This window comes from Notamacropus eugenii, chromosome 1 (genome assembly GCF_028372415.1).
Source record: "Notamacropus eugenii isolate mMacEug1 chromosome 1, mMacEug1.pri_v2, whole genome shotgun sequence".
Taxonomy (NCBI): Eukaryota; Metazoa; Chordata; class Mammalia; order Diprotodontia; family Macropodidae; genus Notamacropus; species Notamacropus eugenii.
Window position 1 is genome coordinate 650,887,896 of NC_092872.1, and position 21,015 is coordinate 650,908,910.

Below are 21,015 nucleotides of genomic sequence, written 5' to 3' on the forward strand. Positions count from 1 at the left end.
TAACCTCTACCCTGATTGTCAGTAAACATTTAAGTGCCTCCTTTGTTCCATGCGCTGTACTCAGTGCTGGGGTATACAAAGAGATGAAAGATGGCCCTTGCTCTCAAGGAGATCATGGTCTAATGGGGGAAGCAAATGAAAACAGTTATATACAAAGAAGACATATACTAGACTGTCAAAATATCCTCGTAATTGTTCTCCCAATTTCCAATCTTTCCCATCTCCAGTCCATCTTCTCCACAGCTTCCAGTTGATATGCATAGAACACAATCTGACTATTGTTACCTTATTCAGAAATTTTTAGTGACTTAAGACAAAATTCTCATTCAGTATTTGAAGTCCTCTATTATCATCTGGCTTTTCAATCTTATTTCTTAATGCATCCTTGCACACATTCTCAGTTCTATTCAAACTAGCCTACTAGTTATTTTTACGTAACATTTCGTTGTCTCCCTCTATACTGTGGCACAGATTGCCCCATGTTTATATTGAATGAATTGAAGATCAGTTCTTTAGTGCCTATTTGTCTGTTTTAATGATTTAAATGAACCTGGAAAAGGTAGTATGGCACAGTAGATAGAAGGCCATCTTTCAAGTCGGAAAACTTTTGTGTAAACGTGAAGACAGGCTTTACTCTCAAAGAACTTAATAAGGGAAGAACACAAGGAAGTAAGTTTTAGAATGTATTCCCCTTTCACCATGTCAGCCTCTTCGAATCTCTTTCTTCTTTCAAAGCACAGTTCAGGTACCACAGACTGCAGATAGCCTTTCCCAATCTCTCCTCTCTCATATTAATGTTCTCTACCTCTAAAAATGTATGCTGTATTTTTTTGTATATATTCTGTATTCACTCAGATAAAAATTATAAAATATTTTTGTTTAATTGTGTGCCTGTACATTATTCCCCACTAGAATGTAAGCTATTTGAGGGCAGAGACTTTTTGTTTTTTACCTCATGTTTCCAGTACATAGCACGACCCATTGCACAAAGCAAATACTCAATTAAAGACTTACTGAATTAAATCAAATGCATTGTATCTTTCAGTGCCTGTGTCAAATCTCAGTGAAAATCTAAAAGCATAAACAACCTTAACATAATAAAAATAACTCCTACTTATTAATTGAAGGGAAATAGCTTGGTGGTACAACATAGTATTGTATTTGAAGTTAGGAAGATCTGAGTTCAAATTCTGCCTCAGGTACTTATTAGCTATGTTTACCCTGAATAAGTCACTTACCTTCTCTCAGCTTCCATTTATTTGTAAAATGGATAATAATAGTACCTGCCTTATAGAGTTATCATGGAAATTAAATGAAGAATGTTTATTAAAGCACTTTTCAAACCTTAAAGTGCCATGTAAATACTATTGTTAGAATATAGATCCACCAGAAAAAGATTCCTTTGCTTGGGATTTGTTCCATCCTCTCTTCTCTGAATAACACATTGGGCTAAAATCTGAAGGTAAACCCATTTTCCTCCATCAAGACCTGATACCTCTGAAGCCTTCAGGATTAAAAATTGGCCTTACTCAGTTTTGTCCCCCAAGATCCAAATGTGGACTATTATTAGTAAACCAGGAAGAACCAAAGTACACTCAGAAAGTTGGACTTACCCTTTCTGACACTTTTTTAAAAGCTCTTCTGCTGTTTCAGCATTCTGCATGGCAGAGGGAGAGGATGGAAGCAGTGGTAGGGAGCAGAATCTGGAAAAGATGGACAAGAGTTATAAATTGAAGGAGGGAGTTATCAAAAAGTAGAGGAAAAGGCTAGTAAGTTGTCACTATGTAATAATTATATGTAGAATTGTCTTTACTATAATAAATACCCTCTATTTCTCAACCAAAATTTTGGTGAAATAATGTGATTCTGATCTTAGACCTCATACCTATAGAACAAATCATAATGCTAGCACAGTGGTATTCAAAGCATTTTCCTTCTTTGATATTGTATTCCCCCTTAATTCTTCATTTCCTGGGTCAGTTAAGTAGCTATAATGTAGAGCAGTGATTTGAATTGGGGTTCAGAAGCCCAGGAGTTGCTGCCATTTCTTAGCTGGCAGTGCTGTAACTAGATGATCTCCAGTGTCCTTTTCAAGTCCCACCTTTGATCAGAGTGCTACGCCTGTTTAGTTTTTAAAAAATCGTTTACCTTGTATTTATAGTTTGTATCGTATTTTCCTCACAGCCCAGTGAGCTATTTGGCATTTCATCTTCATTTTAATGATAGTGAAACTGAAGTTTAAATGACTTATTCAAGGTAATAAAACTTTGGGATAGAGCTCTTGTCTAGTGCTTTTCCCACAATAACTGCTTGTTGTTAGTAAAATAGAATCAAGAATGTTTCCAATTGAGAACAAGTTCAACTGCTTGTATCAGCAAGCATCCCAACATACACAGGGGGGCCTGCTACCACAGGCTCTTAGATCTGCATTTCTAAAAGGAAGGGCAGTTTTCGAGGGTTCAACAATCACTTTAATCAAGGACATACATCATTCATTTAGTTCAGGGGAAAAAATCAGCACCTTGAACTTCAGAGAAAATAATCAGCAGATAGGCATCCAACTGTTTGACATGCATCACGGTTCGACAGATAACTGTCTGACCATACATATATAGTTACCAGAGAGGGAAGCACCAACATCTGGGTTTTCAAAGCCGGGGAGCTGCTTAGTGGCTTCTCAGAGTCTCATCTGGCAAACTGCTTGAGGGTAAGGAGTGATTTTCATTTTATCATCCTGAGGCCTTGGTACTGTTTCTTGCTCATTATGATGTTGTTTTTTCAGTCTTGTTCGACTCTTTGTGACCCTATTTGTGTTTTTCTTGACAAAGATACTGGAGTGGTTTGCCATTGCCTTTTCCAGCTCATTTTACAGATGAAGGAACTGAGGCAAACAAAGTTGACTTCCCAGGTCACACAGCTAATAGGTGTCTGAGGCCAGATTTGAACTCATGAAGACGAGTCTTTCTGAATCCAAATTTGGCATTCTATCTGCTGTACTACCTAGTTGCCTTTGTACATTATAGGTGTATAATGAATGCTTTTTAAAATTGAGTTAAAATGAATCTAATTTATAGTATCATTTTAAAAATTAACCTTTTCAATAAAATGCAATTCATTATTAAGTTCCCACCATATACACAAATTTTCTACTAGGCACTGAAGAGATAAAATGATAAACAAGACAGTTGCCTTCATAGTGCAAATTATCTAGTAAAAGCAGACGCATAAAGAATACAAGCAGAAATATAAACACATAAGAAAGGTACAGTGTTCTAGGAGGTTAGAGGAAAGAAAGAGCACATCCCTCAGTAAGTATTTTTAAACGTTTGCCATATACCAGGAATTGTGCTAAGTGTCAAGGTTTTAACCAAATTAAAAAATGAAGCCATCCTCGCCCTCAAACAGCTTCTGTCAGGAGAAGCAATTCTAAATGTGTATGTGTGTGTAAATACACACAAAACAAATACAGGTTTTTTTGAGAGGTAGCTGCTAGAGGAACTAAAAAAAAATTACTAAATGCGTATTGTGTGAAAAGTACTGTTAGCTACTGGGGGGCTGAGGAAAAATGAGTCTCTTCCTTCTTTCAGGGGAGATACTGTGTGCTTTTGCAATATAAATACAGTAGAATTTTGGGAGGAAGCACTAACAACTCTGTGGGGATCAGGAAAGACTTCATAGAAGATGTAGTGGTTGACCTGAGATGTGATAGAAATCAGAGATTCTAAGGAATTCATCTAACATAGTGAAATATGATCTGACTTTTGATGGATAGGCAGAATTTTAGCAAGTGGATTCTGGGAGCATACATGGACATTGTAATTTAAGAGAAAATATATGTAGAGATACTGTGAGACAAGAAAGAACTGAAAGGTGTATAGGGTATAGCTAATTATCGAGTTTGACTAGAATGTGGTGTTCTCAAAGGTAATATATTAAAGTGACAACATTTTATGTTTACTTTAATTTCTTTGCAGTGTTTTTACATCTCTGACTTATTTTTGTCTTCTCAAAAATTCTTGAAGGAAAATGGATATTCAGGATGAAATGTAAAATCTTTAATTTGGATGCTAGGTGTTGTAGTGGCTAGACAGTGCTGGCCTTTGAGTCACAAAAGCCTGAGCTCAGTGTCAGCCTCAGACACTTAACTAGCTATGTGTCTCTGGACAAGTCCTTTAATCTTTCTCAGCCCCAGTTTTGTCATCTGTAAAGTGGTGAGAATAGCACTTAATTATCTGTGAAGATAAAATGAGATAATATTTGTCAATCTTAAAGATTATATAAATGCTAGCTATTTTTATTCTGATGATGTGTTTAAAGCAATTTTTTCATTTTTAAATTTATTTAAAGTTGTTGCCTTTATACTTTTCTAACCTTCTTACATTCTACTCCTTTCCATACATTCAGGACATTGCATCTACCTTCTTTCCTTGGCAGTAGTTGTCTCTCTTGCCTGGAATGTTCTCCGTCTTCATTTCTACCTTTTAGTTGCCCTGACCTTTCTTCAAAACTCAAATCTTACCTTTTGCATAGGATTTTTTTTTCTTCAGTTCCTATAGTAGCTAGTGACTTCCTCAATAAGATTATTTTGCATCTGCTTTTTATATATCTTATAAGCACTTAGTTATTTTCACTTAGCCTATCCCTAAGGAATGTAAGCTCCTTGAGAACAGAGACTGCTTTTCTTTTTCTTTGCATTCTCCTCCCTTAGCATTGGTACTAGGCACCAACAGTACATGGTAAACACTTAATAAAAACTTGTAGATTGATTCACAGAATTCAATGATTTGTCCAAAATTATGCGTAGTGAGTTTTTGGCGGAGCTTGCAGGAAGTACTTTCCCTTAAATGACTTCCCTTTGTGATGACTTCAGAAGCCTTTTGAACTTTAAGTGAATATTATTAGGGCTTAGTGATTTGAATGCATTGGTCTGGTTTTTTTTTTTAAGTAATCTTGTATGTGTTTCTTCCCTCTTTCAGCCTCAGTGCCTTTCTGTCTTGATTGCTGCTTCTTGAATTGGTTAATTTGATCATACTTAATTTTGGGGGGTGATAATTGAACAATGAAAAATTAGCCCATTAATTAGTATCATATTACTAGTTTATGTTTTATACATTTTCAGTAGAAACTTTTCAAAATGACTGTTATATGAGGGAAATTATGATTGTATTCAATTTTGAATTCTTTTTAGTATATTCTGGTAATGTTTGGCTTAAAGGACATTGTAAATTTGGGCTTTGTTTTCAATACTCTGATGTATAAATGCCAACAATGATCATGCATCTTTTTATTTAATTTTTTAGACCATTATAGAACTCTCTGAGGAGCGAGATGGTATTCATTTTCTACCTCATGCCTCATCAGCACAGTCACCTTGTGGTTCTCCAGGCATGAAACGGACTGAAAGTAGACAACATTTATCAGTGGAATTGGCAGATGCTAAGGCAAAAATAAGAAGGCTTAGGCAGGAGTTGTAAGTTCACATTGATTTTAAGTGACCTTTTCTGTGACTTAGAAACTTGTAAGTTCATGAAATGTATAGATCAGTTATTTTATAGTTTTGTGTTACAAAGTCAGTATGTTAACAGCTTTTATTGGCATTAATATTGCAAGAATTGAACTCTGTATGTGGGTATGTATGACTTATTAAATGAGAAGTGTATTTGTTATGAAAAGAGTACAAAATTGGAGTCAGGAGAGACCTGAATTTAAATCTTGTTTTTGACATTAACTGATTCTGTCAATGTAGACAAATCACTTTCTAAGCTACAGCTTCTTTATCTGTAAGAAGATGCTAATAATACTCGTGGTACTTACCTTATTGGGTTATTGTGAGGATCAGATAGATAATTTGTATAAACCACTTTGCAAAATCTGAAGTGTTATATAATTGTCAGATGTTGCATAATTGTTTGAATTTTAGTTCAAACTAGTAATGTAATTGCTAATAAGTGAAGAAAAAGCAAAAATTCAGTCAATATATTCAAAGTAGTTTAAATCCTCAAAGAGCAGAAATCTGTACAGTGCATACATACACGGTAGAGATTTGTGTATAAAGACCAGACAAACAAATCCTACATTATGAGGGGGACCACAAAAAGAGAGAGGCTCCTCTTCCACTGCAGCTCTGTTCATTTTGCAGTTGACTTTTTTTTCCTCCTATAATTTATATTGGAAGGATTTGAATTGAAATCTATAGACCAGTCCAGAAATTATCTTAATGTGTCTGAAACTGACTGAATTAAGTATTTTGTAGAATCATGCAGAGAAAATCCTATCATCATCTATAGGAAAATTAGAAAACAGAAAGCTGCAGCTTTCATTTGTGGATATCTGCATTATTACATGTCTCTTGAATTAGACACGCCCAGGATATTCTACAAACAGCTGTGCTGGGAAAATTGTGGAAAGATTGCAGTTATTAGTTTGACTGGCAGTTAATAGATAGCCTAAACATTGAACACTAGTATGTCCTGTATAATTTAGTAGAGTCCTCTCAAGTCTTTAGATAAAGCATGCAATTAGGACTGTAATGATGACTATGAATAGTTTAACATTTTGCACCACATTCAGATTTAATTTTTAAGTAAATTTTACTTGACCATAGGGGTATGTTAAAATTTTGTGCAATATTTGATTAAATCAAAATCATAACAATGTAAGGTGGTAAGGTTTTTGAATCAGAATTATGAGGAGGATAAAAAGTATTCCAGGTATATTACCTAAAGCACAAGTTAGTCACTAGTCTCCAATCTGCTTGTGAAATTGCTTTTGCACATTTATAACATACTCTTTGTGGGACATTTTCAAAAAAGGAAACAAAGAATGAGTACAAAATGGACTTGGAATGATTAAGATAATCAAATAGTCTGAGTAGTGTTATGCCTTGTGGAAAAGCCACACTTGCTAAAATAGTAAATTTCATAAATCTACGTTATAAAATATTAGTAAATTACTCACAGTGTGTAAATATAATATTAATAATCAGGGTGGATCGATATGGATTTGAATATCATACTTAATGTGTGTTCATTGCAGTCTTTAAGCATACCAAATAAAGACCCAATGCACATTTTCTTTAATAAATTTGTTGCTCCTTAGAAAACACAAACTAAAGCCAACTCCACTTACCCCCAGGTATTGGTACTATATTTTGAGAATCCGTGAAGTTAACAGAAGAATTGGAATTTCAGATCCAGAAATCTGCCATTACTTCTATAGCATTGACTTTAGGGTACCATCTTCTGGATTCAGTACTGAAATCAGGAACCAATATAATACAAATGAGGTTGCCATATTGTCGCTTTGTGAATATAGATTCCCACCCACCTCAGCTTTACAATTTTTATTGCTCTTGCTTGTTCATATAGACATTGTATCTACAAAGTAAACTATAAGCTTCTTGAGGCTAGAATTATTTTGTTTTTTATCTTTGTTTCCCCAGTGCCTAGCACACTGCCTTTTTTTTTTTTTAACAATAAGTGTTTGTTGAATAGCTTTTTTTCCCTCAACTTAAGGGAGGAAAAGACGGAACAATTGTTAGACTGTAAACAGGAGCTTGAACAGATGGAGACAGAACTAAAGAGGCTTCAACAGGAGGTTTGTGTCTGGAAATATATGTTGGAAACACAATTAATATAAACTTTTTGCTACTTGTAATATTTAACATCATCAAATCTTCATATCATTAATTTATTAACATTCTCTTTCATTTGCTTAACTTTTGACATAAATACTATTTCCTGTTTATCAGAATTCTCTCAATACTTAACTGGGTTGTTATTTTTTTTAACTCTTCATTAGTTATCCTCTACAAATATTTGCCATTCTACTCTGTTCAGGGATATATAATTTTAAAGATATAGGGGTAACTATGTGGCACAGTGGATACAGCATCAGCCCTGGAGGCAGGCAGACTTGAGTACAAATCCAGCCTCAGATACTTAGCAACTGTGTGACGGTGTGCAGGTCATTTAACCCTGATTGCCTACCCACTCCAGTAAATAAATAAATAGAAAGGTAGAAGTACATCTTTTCATCTTTCCAACTGTTCTTTAGTAGACTATATATATTCATGGATTACTGTGATCAAAGAATGCATTGCTTGGTGACCTTCTTTATGGTTAAGAAACTCTCCGCCTTTAATTGGATTGTTCCTCACACAGTAGACATATGGTCATTTGCTAGCTTTTCGACAAATCCTTTACATATTGATAAAATCTGACAAAACTTTCATCTTACTGTCATAATCTTTGAGACCTCAGGTCACCTCTATGAGGCGTTAAAATAGAATTTGAGACCTTGTACATAAGGTAGTTTTTGGTTGACAAAACAGGAAATCTCTGAAATTCTAAACTATTTTTCCATCAAATGATGATATTAATGCTATATTATAAAGCGCTCATATTGGATATGTCTTTTAGGCATCAAATTTTGTCATAATGATTAGATGGGAAAGAGACCTTTGCCTTTTTATTCCTGAAATATTTTTGGTTTTTGTAAAATCATTAACCAACCTCATAATTCTATTTGTCCCTAAGTTAATTCAGAACTGTTTTTTGACAAAACTCATAACCTTTTCTTTACCACACTATATTTCCTTTTAAATTCTTTAAATTTTCCTTTTAACAAAAAAAAACCCCTCTAGCTTTTGATTTAGTTTATTCTTTGGTCTCAAGGTGTTTAACTTATTTCAACTACAGTGTAATTTTTTTCTCTTTATAATTGAGCACCTTAGGGAAATTTATAAAACTGTGCTATGGATAATCTGTACAGCATGAGAACCTAGGGCAAGGAAAAATATTCCACCTCATATATCTTTGCTGTCACACAGCCCCAGTATATAGCCTTCCAAATGGTAGCCTTTGTCATTAATGACTCATGTTGCTACTAGTTATACTGTGGCCACCATTCTGCTTCATAATTTCCTCTAATATCATACCAGTCTGGTTGATTGTCTTCATACTTGCATAGATATGTGTTATGTATAACATGAGAAGCAGTGTGATACAGTAGATATGTTGTTGTCCTTGGGGTTGGAATGACTTGGATTCAAGTTCTATTCTTATCCTATCTGGCACATCCTAGTGGTGTGACCTGGGCAAAGCCCTGAATCTCTTAGCACTGTATGCTAGTTTCTAGGCTAAATGTTGCAGAGAAGATCCTGACCTGAATTGGTAAATAAAGTTTCTGCATTTATCTGTTATTTGTGAAATTACGGGTCAAAGTTCCTATCTTATCCCTAAATGATAAATTATTCATGAAAACAGCAATACTCAATACTTTGAAGTTGAGTGTTCACATATAAAAATAATCAAATCTTAATATATCTGTATATCTATATGCAAGCCATATATACATTCTTATACATACATATGTGGATGTATATATTTATAGCTATGTAGTATATGGGACCTCCTGGTACAGAACTCCATCATATAGAGACAGTATCAGAGGTGAGACTTGAATCTTAAGTCTTCCTAACTCCAAAGCATTTTCCCTATCTACTATGTCATATTTCTTCTTGATTATATATTATTATGACACAGTTGATATTTTTCCTATTGAAATTATTTCATATTGATTTTATAGTTGCAAAATGTAACATTGGTAAGAAAGAATTAATTTTTGCTTTTTTGTTCTTCTTTGAAAAGATAGTTTACTGAGAATCATTTACTCTTTTAGGGGCATTATTTTACTTGTGAATCTAGAAATACAAAATGTGAAAATAATAATTTTATCTATTACATATTTTACTTAATAGAATATGAACTTGCTTTCGGATGCTCGCTCAGCCAGAGTTTACCGAGATGAATTGGATGCACTTCGAGAAAAAGCAATCAGAGTTGACAAACTTGAAAGTGAAGTCAGCAGATATAAAGAGAGGCTACATGATATTGAATTTTATAAAGCAAGAGTTGAGGTATGCTATGTCATTCTTGAAATGATTGTGGTGCTTTTTTTTCTTTCAAAATTTTGTGATATTTGATCTAGTAACTTTAATTTTTTATCCATAAATACGATAAGGTGTTAGAATCCTTTTGAACAGATAAATACTTTAATATAGTTTACAGCCTTTGATAATAGAACAGAACCTGTTAGAGTGACAATGTTATTTTATGATATAGTAGATTTCACACCTCTCATTAATGGTTTTGGTGACCTCTTGGCATCATTTACCATGGCTATTTCCTGTCTTAGCCTAGTGATAATCTTATAACATTCTCCCCTGCTATCCATAAATGCATTTGTCATGTTACCAAGTATGCCTTCCACATTGGGGAAAAAAAAGAATATTCCTAGTTATAATCTCACCTATAGTTAGTGAACTTAAATTTTCTTGTCAGATCATTAAAGTCTACAGGTGAAGAAAAAAAACAACTTATGAATTGTGCTGTTTATTCTCTGGTATTTAAATCTTGAAAAAGTTACAACTTGGTTTGATCTGAGTTTTCACCAAGCTTAAACAATATGGTATTAGGGTTTCATGACCAATAGAAATTAGTAGGATTGATTAGATGGATGGTGCAGGTAATTATTTGACGGAAGATGTATGCCTTTAAAAGTTACTATTTTCATTTCCCTTATAGTGTATATGATTTCTAACCTGATTGTATTAAAATTCCTTTCTGGATAAAATAGTAGAAATCTGTATGCCCAGAATTTGTGCTACCCTAAATAGCTCTCTCCCCTTAAATAACTAAAATTCAGCAGGTGAAAGGAATTATTTTTCCTCTGTTAGGAGTTATCCAGAGGACTTGGCAGAGTTCTTTTTTGGAATCTTAACCTTTATATAGACTTTTACCTCTTTATATTCTTTTTTTTCTTCTACTTATTATCTTTTTTTAAATTTAAATTTATTTATTTAAGTTTTCAACATTCATTTCCACAAAATTTTGGGTTCCAAAGTTTCTCCCCATTTCTCCCCTCCCCCCACCCCTAAACGCTGAGCATTCTAATTACCCCTAGCACCAATCTGTCCTCCCTTCTAACATCCCTCCCTTCCCTTATCCCCATCTTCTCCTTTGTCCTGTAGGGCAAGATAAATTTCTGTACCCCATTACCTATATTTCTTATTTCCTAGGTGCAAGGACAATACTCAACAGTTGTTCCTAAAACTTTTGAGTTCCAACTTCTCTTCATCCCTTCCTCCCCACCCATTCCCTTTGGGAGGGCAAACAATTCAATCTAGGCCATATCTGTGTAGTTCTGCAAATGACTTCCATAGTAGTCGTGTTGTGTAAGACTAACCATATTTCCCTCCATCCTATCCTGCCCCCCATTGCTTCTATTCTCTCTTTTGATCCTATCCCTCCCCAAGAGTGCTCCCTCCTCCCACTGCCTTCCCTTCCATTATCCTTCCCACCCTGCTTATCCCTTTCTCTCCCACTATCCTGTATTGTAAGATAGGTTTTCATACCAAAATGAGTGTGCATTTTATTCCTTCCTTTAGTTGAATGTGATGAGAGTAAGCTTCACATTTTTTCTCTCACCTCCCCGCTTTTTCCCTCCACTGAAAAGTCTTTTACTTGCATCTTTTATGAGAGATAATTTGCCCCATTCCATTTCTCCCTTTTTCCTCCCAATATATTTCTCTCTCACTGCTTAATTTCATTATTTAAAGATATGATCCCATCCTATTCAATTCACCCTGTGCTCTCTGTCTCTCTCTCTATGTGTATGTATGTGTGTGTGTGTGTGTGTGTGTGTGTGTGTGTGTGTGTGTGTGTGTGAGATCCCACCAACTACCCAGATACTGAAGAAAGTTTCAAGAGTTACAAATATTGTCTTTCCCTGTAGGAATGTAAACAGTTCAACTTTAGTAAGTCCCTTATGACTTCTCTTTGCTGTTTACCTTTTCATGCTTCTCTTCATTCTTGTGTTTGAAAGTCAAATTTTCTTTTCAGTTCTGGTGTTTTCATCAAGAATGCTTGAAAGTCCTCTATTTCATTGAAAGACCATTTTTTCCCCTGGAGTATTATACTCAGTTTTGCTGGGTAGGTGATTCTTGGTTTTAGTCCTAGTTCCTTTGACTTTTGGAATATCATATTCCACACCCTTCGATCCCGTAATGTAGAAGCTGCTAGATCTTGTGTTATCCTGATTGTATTCCCACAGTACTTGAATTGTTTCTTTCTAGCTGCTTGCAATATTTTCTCCTTGACCAGGGAACTCTGGAATTTGGCCACAATGTTCCTGGGAGTTTCTCTTTTTGGATCTCTTTCAGGCGGCAATCGATGGATTCCTTGAATACTTATTTTGCCCTCTGGTTCTAGAATCTCAAGGCAGTTTTCCTTGATAATTTCATGAAAGGTGATATCTAGGCTTTTTTTTTGGATCATGGCTTTCAGGTAGTTCCATAATTTTTAAATTGTCTCTCCTGGATCTATTTTCCAGGTCAGTTGTTTTTCCAATGAGATATTTCACATTATCTTCCATTTTTTCATTCTTTTGGTTTTGTTTTGTGATTTCTTGGTTTCTCATAAAGTCATTAGCCTCCATCTGTTCCATTCTAATTTTGAAAGAACTATTTTCTTCAGTGAGCTTTTGAACCTCCTTTTCCATTTGGCTAATTCTGCTTTTGAAAGCATTGTTTTCCTCATTGGCTTTTGGAACCTCTTTTGCCAATTGAGTTAGCCTATTTTTCAAGGTGTTATTTTCTTCAGCATTTGTTTGGGTCTCCTTTAGCAAGGTGTTGACCTACTTTTCATGCTTTTCTTGCATCTCTCTCATTTCTCTTCTCAATTTTTCTTCCGCCTCTCTTACTTGATTTTCAAAATCCTTTTTGAGCTCTTCTATGGCCTGAGCCCATTGAATATTTGTTTTGGATGTTTGGGATATAGAAGCCTTGACTTTTATGTCTTTCCCTGATGGTAAGCATTGTTCTTCCTCATCTGAAAGGATGGGAGAAGATATCTGTTCACCAAGAAAGTAACCTTCTATAGTCTTATTTTTTTTCCCTTTTTTGGGCATTTTTGTAATTTTTGTCATTTTCTTTATTAATAGGCAGCATGGCTACTCTTTAAGACTGTAAGTTGCAAATGAGTTCAATAGTGATCTGCATTAGTAGAGGGAGTTTCCACACTAGAAGTTCCTTATATCAGTGAAATCACAGGCCCTGACCTACCTTCCACCTCTATTCCCAGTGGTGTACTAAACATGAAAATACTGCACTAGTACTTTAGGGCATTTGGGTTCCAGTCTTCGGTCTATCACTACTCATTCTATACCCTTGACTTGAGTACCTACTTCTGTTTTCCTCATGTTAAACTGAGCAGACTGAAGTCAATGCCCCTTACAGATACTTTGTGACTCTAAAAATTCTATGCTTGTATGCAACTGAAAAATCTGCCTTATAGATTAAAATAGCTTCCTTTTTTGTGTTTTATAACTTGTTTTCCTTTCTGTTTATATTCTATTTTAGGTCATTTAGCCAAGTTTAGTGAAATTGGGTAAGGGGAATATAGTTAATTTAGGTAATTTAAGCAAAATGACCACTTTCATTTTAAATAAAGCATAATTGTGATAAAAGCTATCTATTTGAATAATTGCTTCCATTACCCAATTTTCTCTGCTAGTTTAGATCTGACTCTGGACTAAGAGAATATGAACTAATAGACTTGCTTTTTGTTTATTGCATGCCTTATCCTTCTCTCCGTAGATTTGTATGTTTTATCATAAGGTCCTAAATTTCTTCTAATAAATTTTATATTTTGAATGATTGAGCATGTAGACAAATTTAAATGGATATAGATATAAAATAATGACTATCTGTTTGATTTTAGGGAATTTGAAATTTGATTTACCATGTCTGTCTTGCAGAGCCCACACTATTTTAAAGACAATTGGCTCAGTAATGATTTCCAATAACCTATTTTGTATCATTTTCCCATTCTCTGATGTTGTATTTTACCAGATTGGGGGTGTGTTAATTATAGTGGAAGACTGAGAAGGAATTGAAAAAGGAAACTATAACCTGGGAGTCAGTAATAATTATATTATAACTTGAAAATTATTTAAAACTAGACTATACAATTGAATATGCATTTGAAAGTGCCTGGCTAATTATTAAATATATATGTGAGAAATTCTTAATGTTTATATAAAATGTGACCCATACAAATATTTTACTAAAGATCATTGTTGTAAAATACTAACTTTCCTATTGGCTTTAATTTTTATTATGTCTCTCAAGGTGTATTGTCTGTATTTTCCCTCCAGAAATGTTACATACAAAACTTGAAAGCACAAAAATGAAGACAACAGTAATGCTAAAAATGAATATATCTTTATTTGAATTGAAAAAAATATAAAAATAACGTTCATAAGAAATAGATTTAGCAATGGCAGTTTTGCGTAGATCTGTTTTATATTTGAACCAGTATTGTATAGATTCCATAGAAATAGCAATATATTAGCAATCTTAGCCGTTTAGATGTCTGTTAGAATACATCTTCAAATATTATGTTGCTGTGATAAAATGTATACTTATTCAAGTATTTACTAAGAATCTACTCAGTGTCAGGTAACTAGTTAGGCTGTGGGGCACAAGGACAAAATTAAATTGTTCCTGCCCTTAGGGAGCTTGTATCTGTCAGGTAAGTAGAAAGATGGCAGAGGGTGGCACCTAGCAACCAAGGGAATTAGGATAGGACTCATGTAGAAACTGACTCTTTAGAATTTCTTTAATAATATTTGAAGAAGATTGTATTTTGCTGCTGGTAGGTATTTTTTCCACTGATACAAATTGGAGCTTCTCTCTGACTCAGCAGATGGTCTTTGAAAATTACTGTGGTTGAAAACTTCATTATTTTATGGTTATCTTGGTTATGAATCTCTCTAGACTTGTCTAGATTGGTTCTTAGACTATAGATGTTTTGAGCTCTTAAATCTTTGGTAGGATCTTCCAGAGATTGCACTTTGCCTTCAAGAACCCAAGGTTAATTTCATGTTCTGGGATGTATCAAATTATATTAATGGAAGTCTAAGATAAGTCTGTCATATAAATTGCTGAAATCCCTGGTTCAGTTTTTGATTGTAATTACTTAGTATTCTGGAATGACACCAAGAGAATTCTGCAAATTAAAAATCCTAAGTGATGAGAAAGCTTTGAATACCTTTTCAGGCAGTCTGCTCTGCATGTTTTATTATTTTTTTGTTTCTGTTAACTAGAAGATATAACCCTAGTGCCTCATCCTCATTAATTAATTAATTTTTGCCCATGATTTCATTTAAATTAATAGCATGTACTCATCCTTATTTGAGCTCTTGAGTAATAATTATTTTTAAGGTAGCTATTTAGAATATCCTTTTAAAAATCTGTTTATAAACAAATTATCTATGTTACTGATTTTATATATGACTAGTGAATACCTTTGGCCTATTGTAGAACTTTATATTTTTCTATGAAATAAGGTTTATTTTATTAGGTAAATTTTTTGGGTTTTGTTTTTGTAAACACAGTATATTCACTGGGTCCATGTACTCTCCATCCTTCTCAGGCATTTATGTAACTGAAGTTGTCTTCTGTAGAAGCCTGCCTATGAAGCAGCCTGTTATAATGGAAAGAGTATTGGACTAAAGGTCATGAGACTTTGGCTCAAATTCTGTCCCAAATACTTACTAGCTCTATGACCACAAGCAAATCACTTGACTTTTTCAGAGCTTCAGTTTGCTCATCTTTAAAATGGAGATAATTATACTAGCACTACCTACCTCATGGGGTACTTTGTAAAGCTTTAAGCATTATTTAATAAGAGTTATTGTTCTCATATTTTCATCAAGGATACATGTGGTTAGGACGTTTAAAGATTTTATAGAGCGAAGGAAGTACCATCTGGCTAAGCAGTTACTTGATGTTTTCTCAAATTGCCTTTTATGATAATAATACCATCTTTGAACTTTTCCATTGTTTTGGCATCTTGCCTTCCTATTAAGTTCTATGTCCTCAAGACTCTGTTAGGCTCTGGGGAAAAATAAGAAAAGGAAATAAAAGTACATATAAATGATTGTTGACTACCTAATAAAACATAACAGGTAATTTTGGAGTAAGACACTAGCAGATCAGGAATGGATGCATGTAGAAGAGGTCCATTAGAACTTCTAGTATTTGAAATTCTATAATTTTGCGAGTATACCTATTTCTATTATCTCTTTTTGATGGGAATGAAAATTTGTCATTGTATATTCAGTATTACTTCTGATGTAATTTTTTTCGTTTGCCTATATATGTACATTTACTTCTCTGTCTCTGTTATTTTCATTTACGGTGTTGTGGCCATTTTGTATATTGTTGGTTCTTTTGTCTCCACTGTGCATCATTTAATGTAGTTTTTTCAGTGTTTCTTTGAATTTCTCATATTTGTTGTTTGTTGCTTCTTTTAGCACAATAATTTTCCATTATGCTAATATACTCTAATTTGTTCAACTATGCTCACATGGGTACCCATTCTGTTTCCATTTTTTTGCTTCTACAAAAAGTATGTTGAGGTAATACAAGATTATTTTGTAAATTCAGCCACAAAGATAGTTTTTTTAATTGATCCCCTGAGTATCAGTATGAAAGTAGCCATAAAACAGACATGCTTATCATATAAATGTTTTTTGATTTGGATCATCAGACATATTCAGTGCTACCATAGGGAATGTCCTATTTAAGGTCCAAATGGAAGAGAGATTCTCTTTGTCAGTAATTCTACACAAGAAAATCAGATGTGTATATATCAACCATGTATATTATTAAAGAATGTTAAGGGGTCCCCTGAAGTTGTCTTTTTGAGTTGCCATATTTTTCAGAAACACTGCACCCAGAGTATTCAGGAGGCCCTGAATGTGTCAAGGATGAGGTCCTGCTCCCCCAGATGACATAATTTGTTGTTTGTACCCCGAGCTGGACTCTGTGTGTGTCCTTGGGAGTCAAAACAGGCATCATTCAGTCTGCAGCAGACAAAGACACTGCTTACACATTTGGGACCCTTGTAGATAAGCAGACCTTCCTATCTTCATTCTCTAACAGTTCCCAAGGGAAAAAATGTGACTTTTGTCATCACCTTGTTTCTCCTCTTTGGAAGGGGTTTTGTCCTTTTCCTACCTTTACTGTACCTTTCCCCCTCCCACACCACTCTCCTTTAGAAGGAAATTTCTGTTTTCTCCCTCTTTTGTTGTACTGTCATAAATGTGCAGACTTCTGAATGGAAAACTCTTTGCTCTAGCTTTGAGTTCCATAGTTATGTTAACTTTTCTTGTAATAATGTCTCATAGACTTGTGATACTGTTTTTAGTTGACTATACAAATACAAAAAAATGAAACAACATATAGTCTAACAAAGAACTCATTGTGTAACAGTTGTAGAGTCAGTTTCCTTTATTAAGTAAAAAACTTTATATGGAGATGATGAATGCATATTAGACATATTGATTTAATCCATATTTTGGATAGATGGTATGTATAGAGAGTGAGCTGAATCCAGAATTGAATATGTAAAATAGAATAATCTGACTTGCATTTGAATATTACATAATACTTTTTCTTAAATGAAACTGATCCTTGTCACCAAAACCTATCCATCCTTTCAACCTCAATTTTTTTTCTTGAGTACAGTGCCATTTTAGGCCTAGATAACCTTGGAGAGAGAAATTTTTTGGTCACTGAACTTTGGAAGACCAGTTCTTGAAGGTTTGTGATGATCTTTGTAGGTGGAAGGAATTATTCCCACTAACAAAAATATAGGTCCTTCGTATTGAAGTACATCCTCTTGTTGATACTTTATATCACTCAATATCAGGTAGTACTGCAGTCTCAGAAGAATCAAAATTCCCAGAAACTTAAACTCTAAAGGACAGGTGTGCATAGCAGGTTTAGGTTGGCCATAGCATATTATAGGTGTACAAGAAGTGGTCTGAATGATGTTATCAAGGATATGCATAATGGGAAAAGAAGGTAGTCAGGTCTTGTATCAAGAATAAATAATATTGACATGTCAAACATTTCACTGTAGTGTAATGATTAGATTGCTGAACTTGGATAGGAAGCCCTAGAATCAAATCCTGATTCCAGTATTTACTAATGTTGTTATTGTGGACACGTCATTTAATATCTTTGAATCTCAAAGTTTCCTCATCTGTGAAAACAGGCCTACCTCACAAGGTGCTTATGAGGTGCAAATGAAATGTAATTGCAAAGCATTTTGTATTCTTTTAAGTATTATGTAAATCCTTGTTGTAATTATTATGCTGGTATCCACAAACTACTGAAAGATATCTGTGGAAATCTTCCAATGATTTGCATGTAACATGAACCAATGAAAGCAATATTCATACTGATGAGATCTTAGATCTATCAAAGTATAGAATCATTTTATTGTTTTACTATTGATACAAAAAATTATTCTCATTAAATTGTTTTGATAGATAATTACTGCTGTATGACATTATTACCACACAGAGATCTCAGAGGTTGAAAAATCTAGGTTTTATTATTTTAAAGCATAGATTTGGAGCTCAGAAAAAAGTATAACCTGATTACCGGTTAGAGTTTTGAAAAGGCATAAGAGAGAGAGAAAAATTTTATTCATTTTATTGTTTTATAATTAAAATACAGCATTTTTTTCTATTGAATTCCTTAATGTGTACAGATAGTAATATTTATTGTAATGATTAAACCTTTTCTAAAATGTTTGTAGGAATTAAAAGAAGACAATCAAGTATTATTGGAAACAAAAAGTATGTTAGAAGACCAACTGGAAGGAACTCGCACTCGTTCTGATAAATTACATGAATTAGAAAAAGAAAACTTACAACTGAAGGCCAAACTACATGATATGGAGATGGTAAGAATATAAACTTGATAGAACATAGAGGTTTTAGGGGAAACTATAAGGCAGTTTATTTCTGCTCAATGCAAGAGAATGAAGAATAGAGTGGTATAGGAATGATTCATTTTAAATTTAATTTTGGAAACATTTCTTAAGCACCTTCTCCTGTGTTGAAGATACTCTGGTAGGTGCTACAGAAAGAGAGGTGAAACAAGGAATAGTCTATTCTTAAGGAACTTTACACATTTATTGGAATGGAACTTGTACTTATCTGTGATTGCATAGTGTGATAAGTGTAAAAGGAATTTCAGAATAAAATGCTGCAAGAAATAGCATATAAATATAAATAAATATAAGGAGGCAGAAGCTATACTCATCAAGAGGATCAGGGAAAAAAGACATCATGGAGGGGGTGGCACTTGATTTAGATCCTGAAAAAAGGGACATGGGGACTAAAGTGAGGTTGGTCAGGGCAGAGAAAAGAATCTATTCCAGCCATGAAGGAATGATAGAGGATGAGATGAGAAGAAGAATATAAGCAGCACAGATTGACTAGAAAGTAAAAGACCTGAAAGGGGAAACAGTGTGTCTAAGAATGTAAATTTATATTGGAGTCTGATTGTGAAAAGCCTTGTGTCAAGATAAAATAGTTTAAATTTTACCTGATTGGAAGTTTACTCAAAGTAGTATAATAGAAAAATATGCAGTTTGATTAGAGAAGGGTGAACCTAGAGGAAGGAAAACTAGAAAAGAGGGTATTACAGTATGGACAGAAGGGAACTCGTGGAGATGGAAAGAAGGGGAAAGAGTTTGGCACCTAGCTCTATGAAGTGATCATGGAGAAGAGACAAAACAAAGATTGCCAGGAAGAAACTGGTGTTGTTAGCTCATAATAAAGAAATTAGGGCAGAAGCAGATTTTAGGCAGACAGGTAGGTGCAAGAAGGACAAATATGAAGATTTATGTTAAGTAGGTGTCGGATTATGGAAGACTTTAAATGCTGAGATGAGAAGTTTGATTTTTATTCTATGTACAATAGCCACAAGAGGTTTTAAACACAAGAACATGGTATGAGGAAAATGTAAGAAAAACTATTGTATTTAGTAAGTAGGAAATGATATTGGAATTGTCATATTAAAATTGAATTACATTTTATTATTTTTCTTACTCTACATAGTAAGGAAAACGATAAACCATACAACATTTTATAGTTTCACACTGTCCTCCCTTTTGTTACATTTCACATATTGGAATTTGTTGGTAGTGATTAAGTTCAGAATAAAAAAAAGAACTTTTTTTAAAAGAAAAAAAAAGATAGCTGGTAACTTTGTAAGGAACAGTTTCAGATCAGTGATGGATTGGAATCCAGGTTGCATTTTAGCAATAAAAATTTTGAAAGTGTAACTAGGGAAAGCATAGGTAAGTGGAACAACATCCATGGATTGTCAGAAAAAGGAGAAATGGAAGTATTTAAATCATAGTGGAAGTAAGGAGCAGATTTAGGCAGATTAAATTAACAGGAGAGATGGGACGTAAAACAAAAGCAATAGTTAAAATAGTTAAATAGTTAATAATAATAATACAATAAATTAAAACAAATAGTTAAAAAAAACAATCTTAAATTATTAAAGGATCCTTCAAAAATTTGACAAATTCTTTGCCTGAGTGGGACAGGAAATAATTTGACAAGGCTTTATGTTTTTTAGTTTTATTTTCAAATTCAGAAGGCCATAATCAATACATTTTTGTGATAATACAAAAATATAGCTTTTCCTAAAACTATCCAGAAATCTCATATAATACCACAAAATTATATGCTTTGAGCCTAGATGACCTTTTAGGGGGTTTAGTGTATATTTAATAAAAAAGAAAAGTGTGACAACCACAGTGTGTGAGGACTGTTTCTGATAGACTTAGCCCTTCACAAGCAATGCAAAGACCTAAAACATTCCCGAAGGACTCTTGATGCAAAGTGCCATCCAAATCCAGAGAAAGAACTATGGAATCAGAACGCAGAATGAAGCAGACTATTTTTTTCTTGTTTTATGTTTTGTTTTGTTTTGTTTTTTCTCATGGTTTCTCCCATTCATTTTAATTCTTCTATGCAACATGACTCATGTGAAAATGTGTTTAATAAAGATGTATGTGTAGAACCCATATAAGATTGCATGCCATCTCAGGGTGGGGGGAGAAAATTTAAAACTTT

General features: G+C 33.9%; 1 protein-coding gene across 12 annotated transcripts in view; it reads left to right on the top strand.

Annotated features, from left to right (window-relative positions):
- Window positions 1-21,015, top strand: part of CCDC88A (coiled-coil domain containing 88A) — a 158,593-nt gene that overhangs the window by 77,119 nt on the left and 60,459 nt on the right. For all 12 annotated transcript variants that reach the window (XM_072635531.1, XM_072635532.1, XM_072635534.1 and 9 more), the window contains exons 8-11: window positions 5,301-5,470; window positions 7,515-7,596; window positions 9,761-9,919; window positions 18,678-18,824. In XM_072635531.1, coding sequence (XP_072491632.1) covers window positions 5,301-5,470; window positions 7,515-7,596; window positions 9,761-9,919; window positions 18,678-18,824 — 558 coding nt within the window. The remainder of the gene's footprint in view (window positions 1-5,300; window positions 5,471-7,514; window positions 7,597-9,760; window positions 9,920-18,677; window positions 18,825-21,015) is intronic.